This window comes from Pleurodeles waltl, chromosome 3_1 (assembly GCF_031143425.1).
Source record: "Pleurodeles waltl isolate 20211129_DDA chromosome 3_1, aPleWal1.hap1.20221129, whole genome shotgun sequence".
In the NCBI taxonomy this organism is placed as follows: domain Eukaryota; kingdom Metazoa; phylum Chordata; class Amphibia; order Caudata; family Salamandridae; genus Pleurodeles; species Pleurodeles waltl.
This window is the reverse complement of record NC_090440.1, coordinates 1,598,693,302-1,598,714,103: the sequence shown is the minus strand read 5'-3', so window position 1 is coordinate 1,598,714,103 and position 20,802 is coordinate 1,598,693,302. Positions and strand designations below refer to the sequence as shown.

The 20,802-nt window shown below is 42.5% G+C and overlaps 1 protein-coding gene across 1 annotated transcript in view; it reads left to right on the top strand.

Moving 5' to 3' along the window:
• ACVR2A (activin A receptor type 2A) overlaps positions 1-20,137 on the top strand; it is a 249,853-nt gene extending 229,716 nt beyond the window's left edge. The window contains exon 11 of the mRNA XM_069225237.1: positions 19,405-20,137. Within this exon, the coding sequence (XP_069081338.1) occupies positions 19,405-19,599 (195 nt within the window). The 3' untranslated portion in view covers positions 19,600-20,137. The remainder of the gene's footprint in view (positions 1-19,404) is intronic.
• The last annotated feature ends 665 nt before the right edge of the window (positions 20,138-20,802 follow it).

Below are 20,802 nucleotides of genomic sequence, written 5' to 3'. Positions count from 1 at the left end.
CCCATCTGATCCTGTTTATATTAAGACTAATTTCACCAGATTCTTTAGTAGTCTCCAATGCTCTTAAAAGAGCTACATTTCAAACTTCTGGAGATGCATCTCCTCCAGACAAAGAGTCAAAGCTTATTGACGCTTCAGGCAAAAGGGTGAGGGTTCAGACAGCAAACCACTGGAGAATTGCCAACACACAAGCCTTATTAGCAAGATATGTCAGGGCACACTGGAATGAGATGGACGATATTATTCAACATCTCCCAGAAGAATTTTAAAAGAAGGAACAACAATGTTTACAGAAGGGCTAGTTACTACATAACTCTATTAAGTCTATAGCAGATATAGCTGCCAGGGAAATAAACACAAGTGTGTTGTTGAGATGTCACACGTGGCTGCATATATCAGATTTTAAACCAGAAGTCGAACAAACACGTTTAAATTCCCCTTTTGACAGGAACATCTTTTTGGGCCACAAGTAGACCAAACCCTTGAGAAAATGAAAAAGATTCTGACATTGCAAAGTCTATGGGAGCACTACTTTTGTGAAACAACTTTCAAGCAAAGTAATAGATCAGCAACATCACAATCCTCTACCTCTTTTAGACAGCAACACTCGCTATCCTCTTCAAGAGGTTTTTATAGAGGAAACCACTCCAGAGGGAAGAGGTGTCTCCACTCCTATACCACCCCTTCTACTTCAAAGCAGTGACTCTCGGCTCCTTCCCCCTGATCACAGAACATCTGTCAGGGGATGTGTACAGCAATTTTTTTCCCCAGATGGCAAAATATAACATCAGACAGGTGGTTTTTGGACATTATCCAAAATGGTTATTGCGTGGAGCTCATAACCACACCTCCAAATATACCACCGAAAAGGCACAAACTCTTTCCAGGACATTTACAATTTTTTTAAACCAAGAGGTACAAGCTCACCTTCAAAAAGGAGCAATAGTTGGTTCCCAATTATCAAACAGGAAAATTAGTTTATTCTCTATTTCCTCATGCCCAAAAATGATGGATCCCTTCGTCCAATCCTAGATATCGGACCACTGAATCAATACATTCTATCAGAGCATTTTCATATGGTTACTCTACTAGATGTAATATCACTATTATAGCAAGGAGACTTTGTCTGCCCTAGATCTAAAGGACGCTTATTTCCACATCCCAATACATCCAGCACACAGAAAATATCTCAGATTTGTCATACAAGGCAGACATTACCATTTCAAAGTTCTCCCACTCAGAGTAACAACTGCACCTCGTGTATTCAAATAATTCCTTAGTCATTGCAGTGCATCTGCGCAGGCAAGGCATTCATGTCTTCACACACCTGGACGATTGGTTTATCAAATCCAGATCCCTTCAACAATGCCTGCAACACACACAGACTATCTATCTCCTACACCAGTTAGGGTTCACCATCAACATGCAAAAGTCACACCTACAACCTCCAATTCAGCCCTATCTAAGAGCTGTTCTAAACACTCATTTAGGCTTAGCCTACCCCAGTGCAATCAGGATTCAGAATACAACAACTCTGTTAAGTCAAATACTACACAATCGACGTATTCCAGTATGAACAGCCCAGAGAATTCTAGGGATGGTGGCATCTTGTATTGCAATAGTGCCATAGGCACAGCTACACCTGCGCCCACTGCAAGAGTGTCTGAGAAGTCAGTGGTCTCAAGCACAGGATCAATTACAAGATCTAGTGTTGATAGACAGCTGCACCAACTCCTCTTTGCAATGGTGAAACACACAAAATTGAACAAAAGGGCGGTCGTTTCTAGACCCTGTTCTCCAGCTCACTCTCACAGTGGTCGCCTCCCTTACAGTTTAAGGGGCCCATCTCCTCAGCCTCTCAATGCAAGGGACGTGGGACAACAAATGTCAAGCTTTACACATGAATTACTTAGAGCTTCAGGCAATTCACTAGCACTCAGTTTCCTGATTCACCTCCAGGGCAAGACTGTTCTAGTCCAGATGGACAATACAACAGCCATGTTCAATTTACAAAAACAGGGTGGGGAACACACACTCTACAGTTGTCTCGACTAGCTCAGACAATCTGGCATTGGGCAATTCAACACCTGATTCATCTGTTAGCAGAACACCTCCCAGGGATGGACGACAACCTTGCCGACCAACTCAGCAGGATGAGGCAACAAGTCCACGAATTGGAACTCCACCCTCAGGCACTACAAAAGTACTTCTGTCAGTGGGGATTTCCACACATAGATCTGTTTGCAACAACAAGCAACGCAAAATCCCCAAGCTTAGCCTTGAGGCTCCTACACCCCCTCTCCAAGAGCAATAATGCTCTGAAACAATTGGTCAGGGATATTTGCTTACACTTTTCCACCTCTCCCCCTTTTTTCCTTTGTGGTGAGGAAACTCAGACAATCCTCTCTCATCCTCTTGCTAGTGGCTCCCATGTGGGCATGTCAACCATGTTTCACAACACTACTTGAATTTTCAGTAGTTCCACACATGAAGCTTCCCTTACGCCTGGACCTTCTCACTCAGAACCATGGAGAGCTCAGACACCCAAATCCCAAGGAACTCAGCCTTCCGATTTGGCTCCTGAGGTCACAGTTTTGATACTTATGTTTACCTCCTGAATGCATGACCATTCTTAAGGACGAATGCAAACCCCCAATCGGAGCATGCTACGCTGCTAAATGGAAAAGGTTTGTTATTTGTCAGAACAAACAATTTGATATGTTTAATGTACTCATTCAAGATATTGTTTGCTATTAGTTATGCTTGCAAACTTGTGGTCTAGCATATTCTTCAGTGCGGATTCATATGGCAGCAATTGCAACGTATTTGCAAAATAGTCAACATTTAACACCGTTTAAAATTCCAGTCATTAAAGCTTTTATGGAAGGTCTTAAGAGTGATTCCACCCACAGTGCCTCCAGCACCAACATGGAATCTTAATATTGTACCTCCATTTGAACCTCTTTGGTGGCAATCACTTCACTAAGACGTGTGGGTGAACTTTAACCTTAGAAGAACCTTTTTTCCAGGTACATAAAGATAGGATAGTACTTCGTACTAACCCAAAGTTTCTTCCAAAAGTGGTTTCCACGTTTCACTTAAATCAATCAGTTGAGTTACCAGTCTTTTTTCCTCAACCTGATTCAGTTGCTGAAAGAGGTCTACATACCTTAAATGTTAAGAGCTTTAATATACTATATTGGTTGAACTAACGACTTTCGTAACACTAAACAACTTTTTGTGTTTTTTTTTTTTTTTACCTCCATGTAAAGGAAACGCTGTTTCTAAAGCAGGTATATCAAGATGGATAATGAAGTGTATCCAAATATGCTTTATTACAGCTAAATGAAATGTACCCATACCCAAATCGTAAAATAGGTGCATCTATGGCTTTTTTGGGAAACCAATCATTGACATCTGCAAAGCAGCCACATGGTCAAATTCACACACATTTACCAGACATTGTGTGGATGTATTCTCACGGTGACAAGCAGATGTTGGCTAGGCAGTGCTTCATACTCTTTTTCAGACAACTGCAACACTCACGGGTTATCCAACACTTTCGGGATGGCACTGCTTTACAGTTGATGCTGAGCCTGTGTATCTACAGCCACACCTGCCATCAACCGGATTATGTAACTTTCCCTGTAAGCATCTGTTCGTGGCATGTAGTGCTGTAGCTTCACATGTACCCTCCTTCCTCTCCGGATGCCTGTGGGTGTTTCATATAATTTATACTTGTATATAGTCATACATATGTAGTTACATTTGCATGGACATCTTTCTCTATACTTCCTCTACACTACTTTTCTCACCCGCCTGCGGGAAAACAATCTAACAAAAGAGTAGATGCCCATGCACGTTATCGCCGATAAGGAGTCCCCACTCGATTCCTAAGACTCAAAAATGCTTCTTCAAAGAAAAACAACTTGCAACACTCTGAACCCAACACTAAATGGCAGGAGCATGAAGAGCATGCAAATCTACAGCACTACATGCCACACGCAGATGATTACTGGGCAAGTAGCATTTTCCTCCTGGTGGATACTCTTACTCAAGATTCCTTACCGCCATATCACCATTCTGATATGGTCTCTTATTTCTGAAATTATCCCAATCTATGAATCTGCTCATTGGTCCGTTAAAATTGCCACTTGGTTCCACGTGTAAGGGCCCTGATGAGTTAATTAATGGAAGAAAGTGACAGTGCGCATAGGTGGCACTAATATGCAGGTCTGTTTGTCACTTCAGAGCAGAAGTGTCTACTTGGAGCTGTACGGCACCACCTACTGATACGCACAAGCACTGATTTTAAGTTTCCCTTTTCCAATCTGATGCCTGGGGAAATTCACAAGGTGAGGAATCTGCAGTTAAAGTTTCCAGCAGAAGGAACGTTATCAGAGAGAAGTAATTTGTCAGAGTTCAGGAGATTAGTGTGTTTTCGTTCAGTCAAAGGAAATTGTGTTTTTCAGCAGCCTGCCACATTCAAGGTATAATGCTGTATTGTTAAACGATTAGTCTCCCTTTTTCTCTCTAGTCTACAAGATTGCATACTATTTAACTACAATTCATTTAATTTCTGGTCAGATTTTCAATTATTGAATAGCAGCTGAAAGAGATTATGCTTCCAACCGGTTTACTGTTTATTTCATGTCACAGTTTATTTAAACAAGTTTAAGCTCCTTTTCAGATATATTTGAAAAAATGAACTGGGGAAAAAAATTCAAATTTAGTATATTGGCCAGTTGCTTGCTCAGTTTTCTTTGTTACTGGCAGGATTATGGATGCTTTTAGATTGATCAATTTGTAATCTAATTGATACACATAATTTCTAATGTTCATCATTTCAACAAAGATAGCTATGATGCAGAACCTGCCATGCAAGTGAATAGCATTCCCTTACATAAGAAAAAGACAAAATGTGAAGGGGAATGGAGTGTAACAACAAAAATTATTTTACGGTGACTATGAGCACTGCAGATAAAAGGAGCTTTTACAAAGAGGCAATGAGTGTGGATAGTACTAAAAAAGTATAAGAAATAAACTGATTAAGAGAATTTTAACTAGAAAATGATGAAGTAAGTTGAGAAAATGTAAGTTTCACTGAACGTGTGGCATGAGATACAAAGGATGGATGGAATGATACCAGAAAATATTGAGAAGAGAGCGTAACGAGACAAAAAAAAAGAGAAAGGACTAATTTGTATGATTAAATTAAGGAAAATAATAAGAAACACCTGCAACATAAAAAGTACAGACTACAGTGACTGAAAAAAGCAATAAAAAACTACTCTAGGAGAAAAGGTGTTAGTACAAAAAGGATGTGCATCTGAGAATAGACTACCAGAGCTGAAGATGTGGAAGGTCAAGGCAATAGCTTAATAACCATAAAATGTAAGCCAATAATTACATTCTTCATTCATGAGCATAGAATTATTCCACTCAGGTGCGGGATCCCGGAGCATTAGAAAAGGCAATTTCTTCATTTTAACATTAACCCAAATTTGAAATTTTTGTGTTTTTGGCTTTTTTTGGGGGGGCTTTTTTTTTTTTTTTTTTTAGAAAATCAGACATTTTAAAATGTCACTAAGAGTAACAAGGAAACAATTTTTCACAAACATTAAACATTTAAATGCAAGGAGAGAGCAATGTAGCTAGAAAGGCTACACACCATAGAGGCTAGAAAAATATAATCTCTACTACAAGGGAGTGCATATACCACCAGTGTCCCATTATTCCCGTCATGAACAGTTGCTCAGATTCTTTTTTTCAAGATCCAGGTTGTAAAATCCTGAAGCACTGACTTTTGATTTTTTTTTTTTGTGTGTGTGAGAAAATGATGGCCATGAAGAGGACTGATGTAGGAGAAATGCCTGTTTTACAAATGTCGGAGAAGCATAGAGAGATATTCTGTATAGAAGCTTTTCGTTCCTTGTAGACTTGAAAGACTGGGGCAGCACCACCTACATTAAATAATTCAACACCTCCTATGACGTTGTGCAGTCTATTCTAGTCTGTTGAGTGGTCAGGAATCTCAACCAGAGGAGTATTGCCATAGCTTCATATTTAGAATATTCCTGTGCATACTCTACTCCATGTGCTCGATCGCCAATGGATATTTGATCCTCCACATCAGTTCTTGAATCCTTTACCAGATACACATCACAACCACTGTGCCAGTGTAATATGCACCAGTACTGAAGGTTCTGCATCCATCAGCAAGCTCCCACAAACCTGGGATACCACCTTCTTTTTTCTCAACCCTTAAGTAAAACTGTGCCTAGAAGGAAATTATACTGTCTGTAAAGGCATTACAGACACAGCAATTCACATTCTAGACATGCATCACTCCAATGTCACAGGCACCGTCAACCGAGGACTATCTTCTCAAGATTTTCTGCTTCTTCATCCTTCAGTACATACTCTTCCACCTGATTGATTCTGTATTCAAGAATTTTCCAGTTGACAACTGAATATACCAATGCTTACGTCTTGTCATTTTTGAGACCCTTTGTTACTAATTTATGATAAGGTTTTTGCTTCTTCTTTTCTTGAAAAATTTCCTGACTCCAGCTTCATACAGGCAGCTTCAGCAAGACTACAGAAACCATCCACGCCATGGATCACAATCCTATACTTTTTAAGGGCAGATGCTGTCCCAGATTCTTTGTGTCGACAGCAAGAGAATACCACTCTCCTAACCAGGCTTAAATAGTTCCTCCTGAAAAGGAAAGCAGGCGCCTGGATTCTGTGTTGAGAAAAATGGGTTGAACCCCTGCTACTGTCATGAAAGCAGCCACTGCTATGGTTCTACGTGGCTAATATTATAGACACTCAGAGCACATCCCTAAAAGACTCCCCTGAAGACCGAGTGGTATTTCATGAGGTATTAACAGAGGCATTGATGATCTCAAACGAGATTTATAGTGTAGCTATGGATTTCTCTGACTTTGATGCTCATGCTACTTTTAATGTCTAGCAATCTTATGATCATTGTGGCTAAGGCTCATTGGCCTTAAACCTAAAGCACACGACCACCTGCTTTTTTTTTGGCACCAGGCTTTTTGGCTCACACGCTGATGTGGTTCTGCAAATGAAGACACTGCGTCTAGTAAAAAAAAGAAAGAAGGAACACAGGAAGCGCTATAGGCCATAAGCTAAGGTTTCTGGTACTTTCCTCAAAGGATTCAAAACCCTAAGTGGCCTTCCCAGAAAAAAAATATCGTACCAGCATAAATTCTTAAGAAGCAGCCATCAACCAAGTGCAACCAGTGGGAAACCACATAGGAGGTAAACTTTGCTACCTTTTTTTAAACGCCACTCCGTTAGAGGGGTGCATCACAAAACATTTACAAGAGTGGCAGCCAACACTAAAGACAAAAGTTCTAAAAATTTAGCAACACAGCTGTTCTGTGAGGATCATGTTATATCATCCAGCCATTGTTCCAAAGAAATCATTCCAATTCCTACTCGAGAAACATCGAGAGAATATCACCCTTCTAGAGAAAAGAGATCTATAACCTGTCACATCTTACCAAAAATAGAGCAATCTATTCTTGTTACTTTGTAGTTTGAAAAAAAAGGGGCAGAAACAAGAATTCAAACCCACTTTTGACTTGACAATGCTTACCAAATGGCTAAAAAGGAAAAGGTTGTGGACGCTAGCTTTATACCAGAACTACCTCAAATCTACCCTTGCCTCAGGCAAGGAGAAACATGGTTTCATATTCCAATAACACAGATCCATCAAACTTTCCTGAGTTTTGCTGGAAATCAGAACGTGAATAGATCATTGCTGGGTAGAATTGGGGCCCATTCTACCAGGAGTAAAGCTGTGACAACAGCTTTGTTGAGGAACATCTCTACACCGGAGATTTGTAAGGCGAATACCTGGCATTTAGTCAATACTTTCACAAAACACCATTGCCTAGTTTCGGATTCTAGAGCTGATGGCCCTTTTGGTCAAGTGTTATGTTAATCGTTTCTGCTTAGTTTATAGTGGTTTTTTTTTCTTGTTTTTTTTCTTCCCCCTTTTGGGAACATGCTTTCTGTTCTAGTTCTAATAATTGCTTATGATTGTCACTGGCAGCCGCCTGTAGGAGAGTGAAAAGTTGCTTATCTGTAAATCTAGTTCTCTTTAAGCAGAATCTCCATTGAAGTAGTAGCACGGTCCTAAGACTCAATCAAAAAGAGCTAGAGAAATTGTCCCTAACGGAGCATGATGGAATATTCGAGATACATGTGCCTTTAAAGAGCAGTGCCTTTTTTCTGCCTCTGTAGGCTACACCCTTTCCAAACAAACTGTCCCCTTTTTAGGTCGAGCATAGCAGCACGCAAGCGCTTCTTTTCCAATGTGTGCTTTTAACCATGCACACATCACTATCACTTGTTCATGGCCTTTCTAAAAATACTTTATTTTTGTTGATAAATGTTTTAAGTTTGTCCCTCCTTGAGGCGGTTTAGTTACCGCCTTGGACATTGCCCCTGTTATACGGCTAACTGCACTTTTGCCGATAGTTTTGACTGCAAGCAAACTTTTCCTTTTGTGTGCTGCTTCACGCTGATGCTGTGGCGCTTTGAATCTGCTCGCTAATCTGAAACTATTACTTTTCATTTTCATTTTCAATTAGTGGCAAGAAAAGGCCAGTTAGGAGTTTACGCCAACAGCTCTAACTCTGGCAAATGCTAGACCCATTGAATTGGAAATGCTTGTTCTCGGTTTGTGAAGTTTTCTTTTAGTCACCTTTCCAAATCATTTTTTTTTATTTTTTTTTTATGAAACTAAATGAAAATTGCTTTTGCAGTGAAAAGTATACATTTAGGGTTTCTGGTTTTCAGTTAAACCCGATTATAACTGATAAAACACCACTGGATTTGCAGTTCAATAGAAACTGGAAATCACTGAGTTTGTTTACACTTGTTGCATCACCATACTCTGGTATCAAAGTGATGTAAATGCAACCTCCACCTTGAAGGTCTTTTTGGTGATGGATGACCCCACTGTGACCCAGGTGGGCCAAGGTAAGCTACTTAATTGACTTTGCACCCATACAAGGTCCATGAATCCCAAGAATCCACTTTCACTCCCATGTTGGGAGTATGGTTTATCTCTTACGTCTTCAGCTCAGTATTAACAGCATTTTGCTGTGTAGCAGCCAGCAGGATTGTGACAAAGTTCACTGTGCATACGATCTCCTCCAGAATCAATGTCTTTCCTTAAAGTGGTGTACCTAACATTCTTTTTATTAATGTTACATTGTGATGGTCTGAAAAGCATGTATATAGGGCCACATTCCCTCATACAGATGGATAAGAGATCCTACCATGAATATCTTCACACATATGAAGGCCCAAAAGGAGTATATGAACTGGTTTTGCTGAAACTGCCCTGCTTACAGCTCTATCCTACAAAATGTATGAGGTAGTGTATGAGCTGTTGATACTACATGGTCTGATGGGAAACCTCACCGTGAAATACTCACCAACCCCTAAGGCCCGGTTGGTTCTGTCTCTAAACCCCGTGACTCATTCCTGGCTACCTGGAACTTAGCAGCACGGTTTACACCGTGGAGCAAGTGTTTAGCATTTAAACAGTACCAAAACAATTGAAGAAATTGACACTTCACTCAAGAAATCCAACACCAGTTTATAAAAATAGACTGCATTGTTATAAGAATTTAAACACTAGTATGAAAGAGATCCACAGGAGGATTCCAGAGATATAGAATTTACAAGCAATAATAAAGCAAACAGTTTCACTCAATCGCAAACAATCCTTGGCAAAGTCAACTAATTGACCAGTTGGAAAGTTTTTCAAGGTAAGTGTCAATGTGGTTGGTTAGAATTACTTGGGGTGACCAACTCCGACAGGGTGCTAGTCAAAATAACCAGCACTGTCCTCTGAAATAGTTACCTTCACAAAAGAAGCAATCTTTCAGCAGTTCCAGACACTTTATCTGCGTTGCAATGGATTCCAATTGAGTGGCCCTGATGCAAGGGATGAGCAATGTTGAAGATGCTCTAAGGATGCTGTAGACTCGACTCGGTCAAAGGGGTCTTCCTGCTGAGATTGCCAACAAAATGGTGAGGGGGTCCTGATTGCAGGGTCGATGTCTCACGAGGTCCTGGCCGAAGTCCAGTCGCCTATAGACTACCAGTCTCCTTTTGTCGCTCTCACAGCCCAATCCTTCCTGGGTCAATAACTCACCTTCTGAGGTTGCCAGCAACTCTCCAACAACACTCATGGGTTCAGCAAACTTGGGTGCACCTCTGTGCGTCGGGCACAGGGTTTGTAAGGGCTTCAAAGTGGCAGCTTTGCTAAAGCTGCACACTAAAAGTTACATCAATTTTGCCTTGAGAGTCAAGTCAGGCTTAACGTAATGAACTGTTTAATATCTTGGAGTGCCCACTTTGGTGACAACATTCAGGGGTTAGCACATCTGAGGGGTCAGCATGCAACTGCGTACTCGCCAGTTGGGCGACCAAATCTTTCCACAGCAAAAACTGGATATCTAAAAGTGTATTTCCTACCTCTCACATGTTGGACCTTGCCTTTAGGACTTGCTAGAGGGGTGATTTACGCACGTGTACAGGGAAGAGGTGGCTTTACAATTGCTTTAAATGGCAGAGTTGGGCTAGCAGTGCCCGACTGCTCTGCCAAGCTGCCCTTGCTGACTGGGGTCTTGGTTTACTTGGGAGGCCTCCAGGATGGCACAATCAGTGCTGCAAGCACCAGGGTATCATTTACTAAGGACTTACAGGTGAATTATCAATTTCAAATTGGGTACATCCTATTCAACATACAATTCAGGGTCGTGTGCACTGGTTCTGCGGTCTGGTTAGCAGGCCTCGTACACAGTCAAAAAACGTGAGGGAGACAATAGAAAAAGAGGTATTTCCTTACAGTGTCCTAATATGCTGCAGACAAGCAATTTGAAAAAAACTGTGTAGATCATTTGAGCTTTTTCACTGATACATATGAAGTATAGAACTTAGGTTGTTGAAACCAGGCTTGACATTTGCTAGCGTCAACTGTATGCTCTACTGTGACAAATAATATATAACAGATAAGTATAATCTGTGTACTCCACAGTATACATATTAATTTATTAGCTGGGTTCACCCCTATGGTATCTCAAGACAAAGGACCGGGCAGTGCCACGCTTTCAGGATATGAATTATATATTGATTCAGACAATAGTTTCCTGAAAAATAGAATAGCAGGAATGTGTCAAATGCCCACCATTATCCTTCAACATGTGCCACTCAAATATTAATGAGGTGCAAACATAACCAGTCGAAGCACATCTTTGACATGGGTTAGAACTGGACTGTAGGGAAAAGGGGTTTGAGTGTCAGGGAATTCAGGCAGGCATGGAGGTCTGAAAAATAAAAAAAAAGTTAATTGAATGATCACAATCAGAGGATACAGAGAATGCTTAAAACAGAGAAGATAGGGAGAGCTGACAATATAAAAAATTATCTGTGTGACTTTTTGTGGAGTAAAAAGGCGCAACCAGTGATAGCCATTGATTTTGAGGATTTCTGAATAGATTAGAAAAACACTGGGGAGAAAAGCCCCAGAATGTATACAGAAGCTGAAAACAGGAAAGCATACTTACTGTTATTCCTTTGAAGGATAATTAGGATTGCAGGTAACCAGTTTTTCCTTTATGAGCTTTCTCACTCAAACATTTTCCATGAAGCCCACACACACACACACACACACACACACACACACACACACACACACACACACACACACACACACACACACACACACACACACACACACACACACACACACACACACACACACACACACACACACACACACACACACACACACACACACACACACACACACACACACACACACACACACACACACACACACACACACACACACACACTTGTTCTCTTGCTCCGCCTTTTTGTATGAGAACGTTTTAAAGATTTGCAGTTCTTACCTTAATCAGCTAGCCTTTGTCTCTTTATACTGTTCCTATAGGAAAGTGGTTACCCCCACCCCCCACTTTTTGCCTAGTGTTGATGCCAGCTTTGATTGAAAGTGTGCTGGGGCCTTGTTAACCAGGCCCCAACACCAGTGTTCTTTTCCTAAAACTGTACCTTTGCTTCCACAATTGGCACAGCACTGGCACACAGTTAAGTCCCTTGTAAAAGCTACCAAGGGCCCTGAGGCCAAGGAAGGTTTCTAAGGGCTGCAGCATATGTTATGCCACCTTAGGGGAACCCCTCACTCAGCACATGCACGCTGCCTGGCAGCTTGTGTGTGCTGGTGAGGAGAAAAATGCAAAGTCAACATGGCACCCCTCTCAGGGTGCCATGCCCACAAACCACTACCTGTGGCATAGGGAAGCACCCCTCCAGCACGCCTTACAGCTCTAAGGCAGGTTGCACTATACCACAGGTGAGGGTATAGCTGTATGAGCATATGCCCCTACAGTGTCTGTCAATTGTTAGACATTGTAAGTGCGTGCAGTGTAGCCATATTGAGTATATGATCTGGAGGTTTGTCATTACAAACTCCCCACCACCATAATGGCCCCTCTGAATACTGGAAAGTTTGGTATCAAACTTCTAAGCACAATAAACCCACACTGATGCCAGTGTGGGACTCATTGTAAAATGTATAACGAGGGCATCTTAGAGATGCCCCCTGTATGTTAGACCAACTGCTAGGGTAGGACTGACCGGTCTGTGCAAGACTGCCACTTTCAGATGAGTTTCTGACCACATGGGGTGAGTGACTTTGTGCACTCTGTGGTCAGAAACAAAGCCTGCCCTGGGTGGAGGTGCTTCACACCCCTCCCTTTAGGAACGGTAACACCTGGGGTGAGCCTCAAAAGCTCAAGCCTCAGGTTACAGTGCCCCAGGGCAATCCAGCTAGTTGAGAAGCCTGTCCCCTGGACAAAGCCCTACTCTTGGCACCAAGTCCGGCGGGAAAATTAGGGAAAACTGGGAGGAGTGACCACCCCTAATGTGTCCAGAGCTGAGGTGGCCCCCTCCCTGCAGAATCCTCCATCTTGGTTTGGAGGACAGGGCCAATAGGGATAGGAATGTGCCCCCTCCACATAGGGAGGGGCACAAGGAGGGTGTAGCCACCCTCAGGGACAGTAGCCTTTGGCTGCTGCCCTCTGACCCCTAACAAGCCCTTAAAAAAAGGATTTAAGGGCCTCCCTGAACCCAGCTCACCAGATTCCTGGTGACCTACAAGAAGGAGGACTGCTAAGCTGAAGCCCCAGCAGAAAAGAAGTAAGACAACAACTGCTTTAGCCCCAGCCCTAGCAGACTGTCTCCTGATTCAAAGAACCTGCAAAAAGAACAGCGATGCGTCCAGTGAGCCCAGCGACTTCTGACTACTCCAGAGGACTGCTCGGTACCCAAAAGGACCAAGGACCAAGAACTCCCGAAGACAGCGGCTCTATCTAAAGAAACTTACAACGAAAGGACTCCCACCTAACACCAGATGCGTGAGTCCTGACCCCTGTGCAACCAGTGCCCACGGCCCGTGCCCAGATGGTCCACCCAGCAAGAAAGGGTTCCCAGGCGATTGGGAGCAAAAGCCATCCTGGGTTGACCCCTCCAAACTTCCACAACAACACCTGCAGAGGGAATCCAGATGACCCCTCTGACCCTGAGCTCCGGACGAAGATATCCGACACTTGAAGGACCCACTGCATCCGCAGCCCACAGGCCTTGGAGAACCTGACCCCCGGTGCAGCATCGACCAGCATGTGGCCCTCTTCTGTGCCTAGCCGGTTGTTTGCCTGAGAAGCCCTCCCTGGACCCCGTCTGCAGCCTCAGTGACCCCCTCGTGCATGCCTCTTTGACCTCTGCACCCGACTGGCCCCGTGTTGCTGGTGGTGGGTGTTTGTGATTAACTTAAACCCCACCAACGATGGACTACCTAAAACCCGTAGATAAAAATTGTAAGTTGAATACTTACCTGTAAAACTGTACTATTCTTTCCTCCCCCAGGAACTGTTAAAAATGGCAGTATCCACTTTTTTAAAATAGCCTTTTGACATTTTAAAGAAAATTGTAAACATTGTTGATTCTTTTCAAAGTCCTCATCATTTTATGTACTTACCTGCAAACTGAATCTTGTGGTTCTAGAAATAAATTAACAAAAATCTTTTCTATATAGAATCCTATTGGTCTGGAGTGAAGTCATTGAGTGTGTGTTCCTTCTATTGCTTGTGTGTGTACACAACAAATGCTTAACACTACCCTCTAATAAGCCTGACTGCTCGACCACACTACCACAAACAGAGCATTAGTATTTTCTATTTTGGCCTCTGTCAAGCCTCTGGGGAGCCCCTGGACTCTGTGCACACTACATCTCATTTTGATATAGTATATACAGAGCCAGCTTCCTACAGTTCCCATCTACCACTGCTTTTTTTTTTACTTCCCCTTAGTACTTCTGTCCTGCTTAGCTTCTATTTGCTGTTTATTGTGACTTACCACTAGACCACTACCCAGCTTGTTTTCCATGCCATCTCTTCAATCCCAGTACTTGTATAGCCGTGCAATTTATTCATAAACAACCGCTCAATCATGAAGGTCTATGTAGGAAGTTGGCTCTGCATGCACTATTTCAAAGTAAGGAATAGTATGCACAGAGTCCAAGGGTTCCCCTTAGAGGTAAGATAGTGGCAAAAAGAGATAATTCTAATGCTCTATTTTGTGGTAGTGTGGTCGAGCAGTAGGCTTATCAAAGGAGTAGTGTTAAGCATTTGTTGTACATACACAAGCAATAAATGAGGAACACACACTCAAAGACAATTCCAGGCCAATAGGTTTTTGTATAGAAAAATATATTTTCTTAGTTTATTTTAAGAACCACAGGTTCAAGATTTACATGTAATAGTTCAAATGAAAGGTATTGCAGGTAGGTACTTTAGGAACTTTGAATTAGCAAAATAGCATGTACAGTTTTTACATAAATCACATATAGCTATTTTAAAACTAGACAGTGCAATTTTCAACAGTTCCTGGGGGGAGTAAGAGTTTGTTAGTTTTTGCAGGTAAGTAAACCACCTACGGGGTTCAAGTTTGGGTCCAAGGTAGCCCACCGTTGGGGGTTCAGAGCAACCCCAAAGTTACCACACCAGCAGCTCAGGGCCGGTCAGGTGCAGAGGTCAAAGTGGTGCCCAAAACGCATAGGCTCCAATGGAGAAGGGGGTGCCCTGGTCCCAGTCTGCCAGCAGGTAAGTACCCGCGTCTTCGGAGGGCAGACCAGGGGGGTTTTGTAGGGCACCGGGGGGGAGGGGGGACACAAGTCCACACAGAAAGTACACCCTAAGCGGCACGGGGGCGGCCGGGTGCAGTGTGCAAACAAGCGTCGGGTTTTCAATAGAAAGCAATGGGAGACCAAGGGGTCTCTTCAGCGATACAGGCAGGCAAGGGGGGGGCTCCTCTGGGTAGCCACCACCTGGGCAAGGGAGAGGGCCACCTGGGGGTCGCTCCGGCACTGGAGTTCGGATCCTTCAGGTCCTGGGGGCTGCGTGTGCAGAGTCTTTTCCAGGCGTCGGGATCTGAGGAACAGGCAGTCGCGGTCAGGGGGAGCCTCGGGATTCCCTCTGCAGGCGTCGCTGTGGGGGCTCGGGGGGGGGGGGGTGGGGGGGGCAACTCTGGCTACTCACGGTCTCGCAGTCGCCGGGGAGTCCTCCCTGAAGTATTTGTTCTCCACAAGTCGAGCCGGGGGCGTCAGGTGCAGAGTAGCAAGTCTCACACTTCCGGCGGGAAACGCAAGTTGTTTTAAAGTTGCTCCTTTGTAACAAAGTTGCAGTCTTGGGTGAACAGAGCCGCTGTCATCAGGAGTTCCTGGTCCTTCTAGAGCAGGTCAGTCCTCTGAGGATTCAGAGGTCGCTGGTCCCTGGGGAAAGCATCGCTGGAGCAGTGTCTTTAGAAGGGGGGGAGACAGGCCGGTAGAGCTGGGGCCAAAGCAGTTGGTGTCTTCTGTGCAGGGTTTTTCAGCTTAGCAGTCCTCTTCTTCTTAGGTTGCAGGAATCTGAGTTCCTAGGTTCTGGGGAGCCACTAAATACTCGATTTAGGGGTGTGTTTAGGTCGCGGGGGTTAGTAGCCAATGGCTACTAGCCCTGAGGGTGGCTACACCCTCTTTGTGCCTCCTCCCTGAGGGGAGGGGGGCACATCCCTATTCCTATTGGGGGAATCCTCCATCTGCAAGATGGAGGATTTCTAAAAGTCACAGTCACCTCAGCTCAGGACACCTTAGGGGCTGTCCTGACTGGCCAGTGACTCCTCCTTGTTTTTCTCATTATCTCTCCTGGACTTGCCGCCAAAAGTGGGGGCTGTGTCCAGGGGGTGGGCATCTCCACTAGCTGGAGTGGCCTGGGGCATTGTAACACGAAGCCTGAGCCTTTGAGGCTCACTGCTATGTGTTACAGTTCCTGCAGGGGGGAGGTGTGAAGCACCTCCACCCAGAGCAGGCTTGGTTTCTGTCCTCAGAGAGCACAAAGGCTCTCACCACATGGAGTCAGAAACACGTCTCTCAGCAGCAGGCTGGCACAGACCAGTCAGTCCTGCACTGAACAATTGGGTAAAATACAGGGGGCATCTCTAAGATGACCTCTGTGTGCATTTTTTTATAAATCCAACACTGGTATCAGTGTGGGTTTATTATTCTGAGAAGTTTGATACCAAACTTCCCAGTGTTCAGTGTAGCCATTATGGAGCTGTGGAGTTCGTTTTTGACAGACTCCCAGACCATATACTCTTATGGCTACCCTGCACTTACAATGTCTAAGGTTTTGCTTAGACACTATAGGGGCATAGTGCTCATGCACCTATGCCCTCACCTGTGGTATAGTGCACCCTGCCTTAGGGCTGTGAGGCCTGCTAGAGGGGTGACTTACCTATGCCACAGGCAGTGTGAGGTTGGCATGGCACCCTGAGGGGAGTGCCATGTTGACTTTGTCATTTTCTCCCCACCAGCACACACAAGCTGGCAAGCAGTGTGTCTGTGCTGAGTGAGGGGTCCCTAGGGTGGCATAAGCCATGCTGCAGCCCTTAGAGACCTTCCCTGGCATCAGAGCCCTTCGTACCAGGGGTAACAGTTACAAGGGACTTACATGGGTGCCAGGGTTGTGCCAATTGTGGAGACAACGGTACATTTTAGGTGAAAGAACACTGGTGCTGGGGCCTGGTTAGCAGGGTCCCAGCACACTTCTCAGTCAAGTCAGCATCAGTATCAGGCAAAAAGTGGGGGGTAACTGCAACAGGAGCCATTTCTTTACAGTCTGCAAACGTGCACTAGTTGTAACTCTTTTAAAAAATAACATACTTATGACCATTACGTCAGTTCTGTTACTTTCCTGCCCCATCCTATTAAATTCCTTGAAAAGGAAATCGGTTCCCAGCTCTCCTATATTAAGAGACCGTTCATCTCCAAACTCGACTCAATCACAGTTTCGGACAGCCATCACACAAAATCAGTCCTAACCCCCCCATCTTGGATAACCTTAGGCAGTTTGTTTTTTAAGGTGGCTCTGTCACTTTGATTCTACTAGATGATGTCTGTATCATTGTAGAAGTCTCATAATATTCTGCTGTTATGGATTTAAAAATAAGTTGTTCAAAGTAACGCCCTTATAGTGTTAGCAGGCTAACTAAACTACCAATCCCAGGCCATTTAGTTCACTCCTTTCCTCTTGGGCTGATAAAAAAATATTTTTGGCGTCCTCCAAGCACCCTCTCTCAGCCCAACCCTATATGTGTGGCCCCTTTACCCACTGTTATTTGATTTTTTTGGTCCTTCCCTAACATCCTTGTATTTATGACAACCAGATTCTTTTCAGACTGAATAAGTCCTATAATGACAACTGGACTGCTTTTTAAAACTGCTTAAGGTGGTCTCCTGAATGGTCACAATGCTCATAAAATCAGTGGTATAAGACCGAATGTTTTTTGCCAACTAAAGCTACTCCAACTGTTGATGGCCCACAGACTTGGGGAGGGGACATGGGTGGGGAGCTCTCCCTTACCAGTACCTTCAGTTAGTAATTTAGTTTTTTTTCCTACAATTTTCTCTCTCCTCAAATTAGTAGCATTTCTTCATCTTGCTTCTTTCAACACAGTCCTCTTCAGAAGATTGCTCCTTTGTTGCCACTGAAAGATTGCGAAATAGTTTGCCAGGCTGATGCCATCTCCAAAATACTCTGCCATTCCACTATTTAGGTCCCATTTACCTTCAGCATAGATTTTCCAGCTATTTTCCTCATGGACGTTTTACAGTCATCTCACTGACTACTTGTTCTTCCAAAATTTAACTCCACCCATTTTAGTAGCTGCTTCATTGCCAGCCTTGCTGCCAAATGGAGAATTCCCTCTTTAGATTACTTGATGATAACATAGCTTTCTGTAAAACTCTCAAATCTTTCAGTGACATTTGCTTGGTCTTAGTTCCAGTTGATCTTCTAGCAACAGGAAACCATTAAGGCATTTACACTTTATAAATTGAAAGAAAACATGGAATAAAAAAAATGAACTTTAAAGTAAATGCATGTATCCATGTGTCTTGGGTAGGTGGCGCCTGATTATGACCTGATTCACTGATTTGCATTCTGTACATTTATGACTATGTATGGAACTGAAGATGGAGAAATGGAAGTAAATGATTCAGGGATAGTGGATCCATTAAGTCCTTAATAATGGAGTGGTGTTCCAAATGTAATTTGAGAAGTGGTTTAATAAACATTTTTCAACTCTTCCCTGGCATTTAAGAACTCCATCTCTCTTTCATAAGAGTTGTGCACAAACATTCTTCCAGTTTGTACAAACAAACATGACTAAACTTCACATCTAAAGTGGTATATTTCTTAGAAAGTCTGCAGAGAACCCCTGTAATAGTTCAGTTCACAAACTAGAGTCTGACCTATACACCTGAAAAGAACAGATTGAACATTTCAAAGATGTCCCCACCTCTTGGAAATAGAATTCAGAGTGAGATGATTTTATTTATCTTGGTGAGTCTTAATAACTTTATTTGATCTGAAGGTGGGATCTATGAAATTATGATTTAAATGCACCTGTTGCTGCTTTTGGGTTATAAGAGTAAATGTATTATTTTTTAACATTTTAGACAGATTATGGCATGTTAACCTACATCAGACAAATGATTTGTGAGGGATTGAAATACCCTTGCGTATGTGATGCTGAAAATTGATATTAAGTGAAAGTAGTTCTTTTGGTGCAGCATCTGGATTAAAAAAAATTAAATTATAAGAAGTTCTTGAAGCATGTCTGACTTGGGGTATACTCATGTAATATGCAGTTTAATTTAAAACATTTCTTTTTTTTTTTTTTTTTTTTTTGGAACAAACCAGATAATACACATTCATGTACATTTTCTTGTAGGGAATGGCAATGCTCTGCGAGACTATAGAAGAATGTTGGGATCATGAAGCAGAAGCCAGGTTATCAGCTGGCTGTGTAGAAGAACGAATTATTCAGATGCAAAGACTAACGAACATTATAACAACAGAGGACATTGTGACAGTTGTCACCATGGTCACAAATGTGGACTACCCTCCGAAAGAATCAAGTCTATGATAGTCACAGTGGTCAAGAAGTCTGACCAATAGTACTCATATGAGGAGCTGCTGAATTATTGAAAAGCATACGGTTAACAATATTGACTTATCACGTTAAAAGGAGAATGGAAAGGAAAGTCTTGGAATTTTACTTTAGAGACTGCTTTTCCAGCATGAATCCGGGGTACTTTTTTGATTCCGCGGACTTGCCTTAATGACTTATGACTAAGGGAGTACTGGCAAGATTAAAATGAGGAAATCAAAATTGAAATGAAGAAAATTGGCCTGGCATCGCATAATTGAAACAGACATTGGTTTCTTCACATCTGTCCGAGGAAAAAGACTAATTTCCTGAAATGAACTACTGCTATGTTTTTTTTTTGTTTTTTTTTAAATCGGAACATTTCATTTGAGATTTAAAAAAGGGTAACTCGTTTTTATTGCATTTGCTGTTGTGTTTATATAAATGACTATTGTAATGCCAATATGACACAGCTTGTGAATGTTTAGTTTGCTGCTGTTATATGTACATACATAAAAGAAATAATCAAGTGGGATATAGCAAAGAGGCTTCCAAGCATTACTTTAACCTCCCTCAACAAGGTATACCTCAATTCCACACTTGCTAAATTATAAAAGAACACTAAGATTTGATTATCAAATCAATCTGTTTTGTAATGTTATGTTACAAATTCACTGTTATTTAAAAAGGGTAAGTTATGCATAATGCCAATAATACATGGCTTTTCATTTAGCAGTGTTTTACCCTACTCGGAAAGCTTGTATAAAGAAAAACGTGTGTACATAATATGCAAAAAATCTATTATTTTTCCTCCATTCAACTAAAACTACATCTTACCTCCAATTCCCCAAATATTGCATAAATTGCATTGCGTACATGGAAGTACATTTTAGGTTTGCTGTGTCAGAGGAATATTTGAACATTTTAGCATGAGTTTTTTTTTTTTTTTTTTTTTGAAGTCTACGTGAGCTGTGACACTGGAATTCTGTTCTTAATGATTCTCTTCAAACAATACTTATTCCTATTTATGTATGTAAATGGTTCTGCCTAGTGTATGCTATGTTTCACTAAGCAGTATGTTTTGTATCGCTGTTTCTGGATCACCTCAGGAAGCTTCATTACCCAGAATTCTCATTCTCTGCTTTCAGACACGCACCTTTACCTGCATATTAGCTTGATGCCATATTGTCAGTGTAAAAT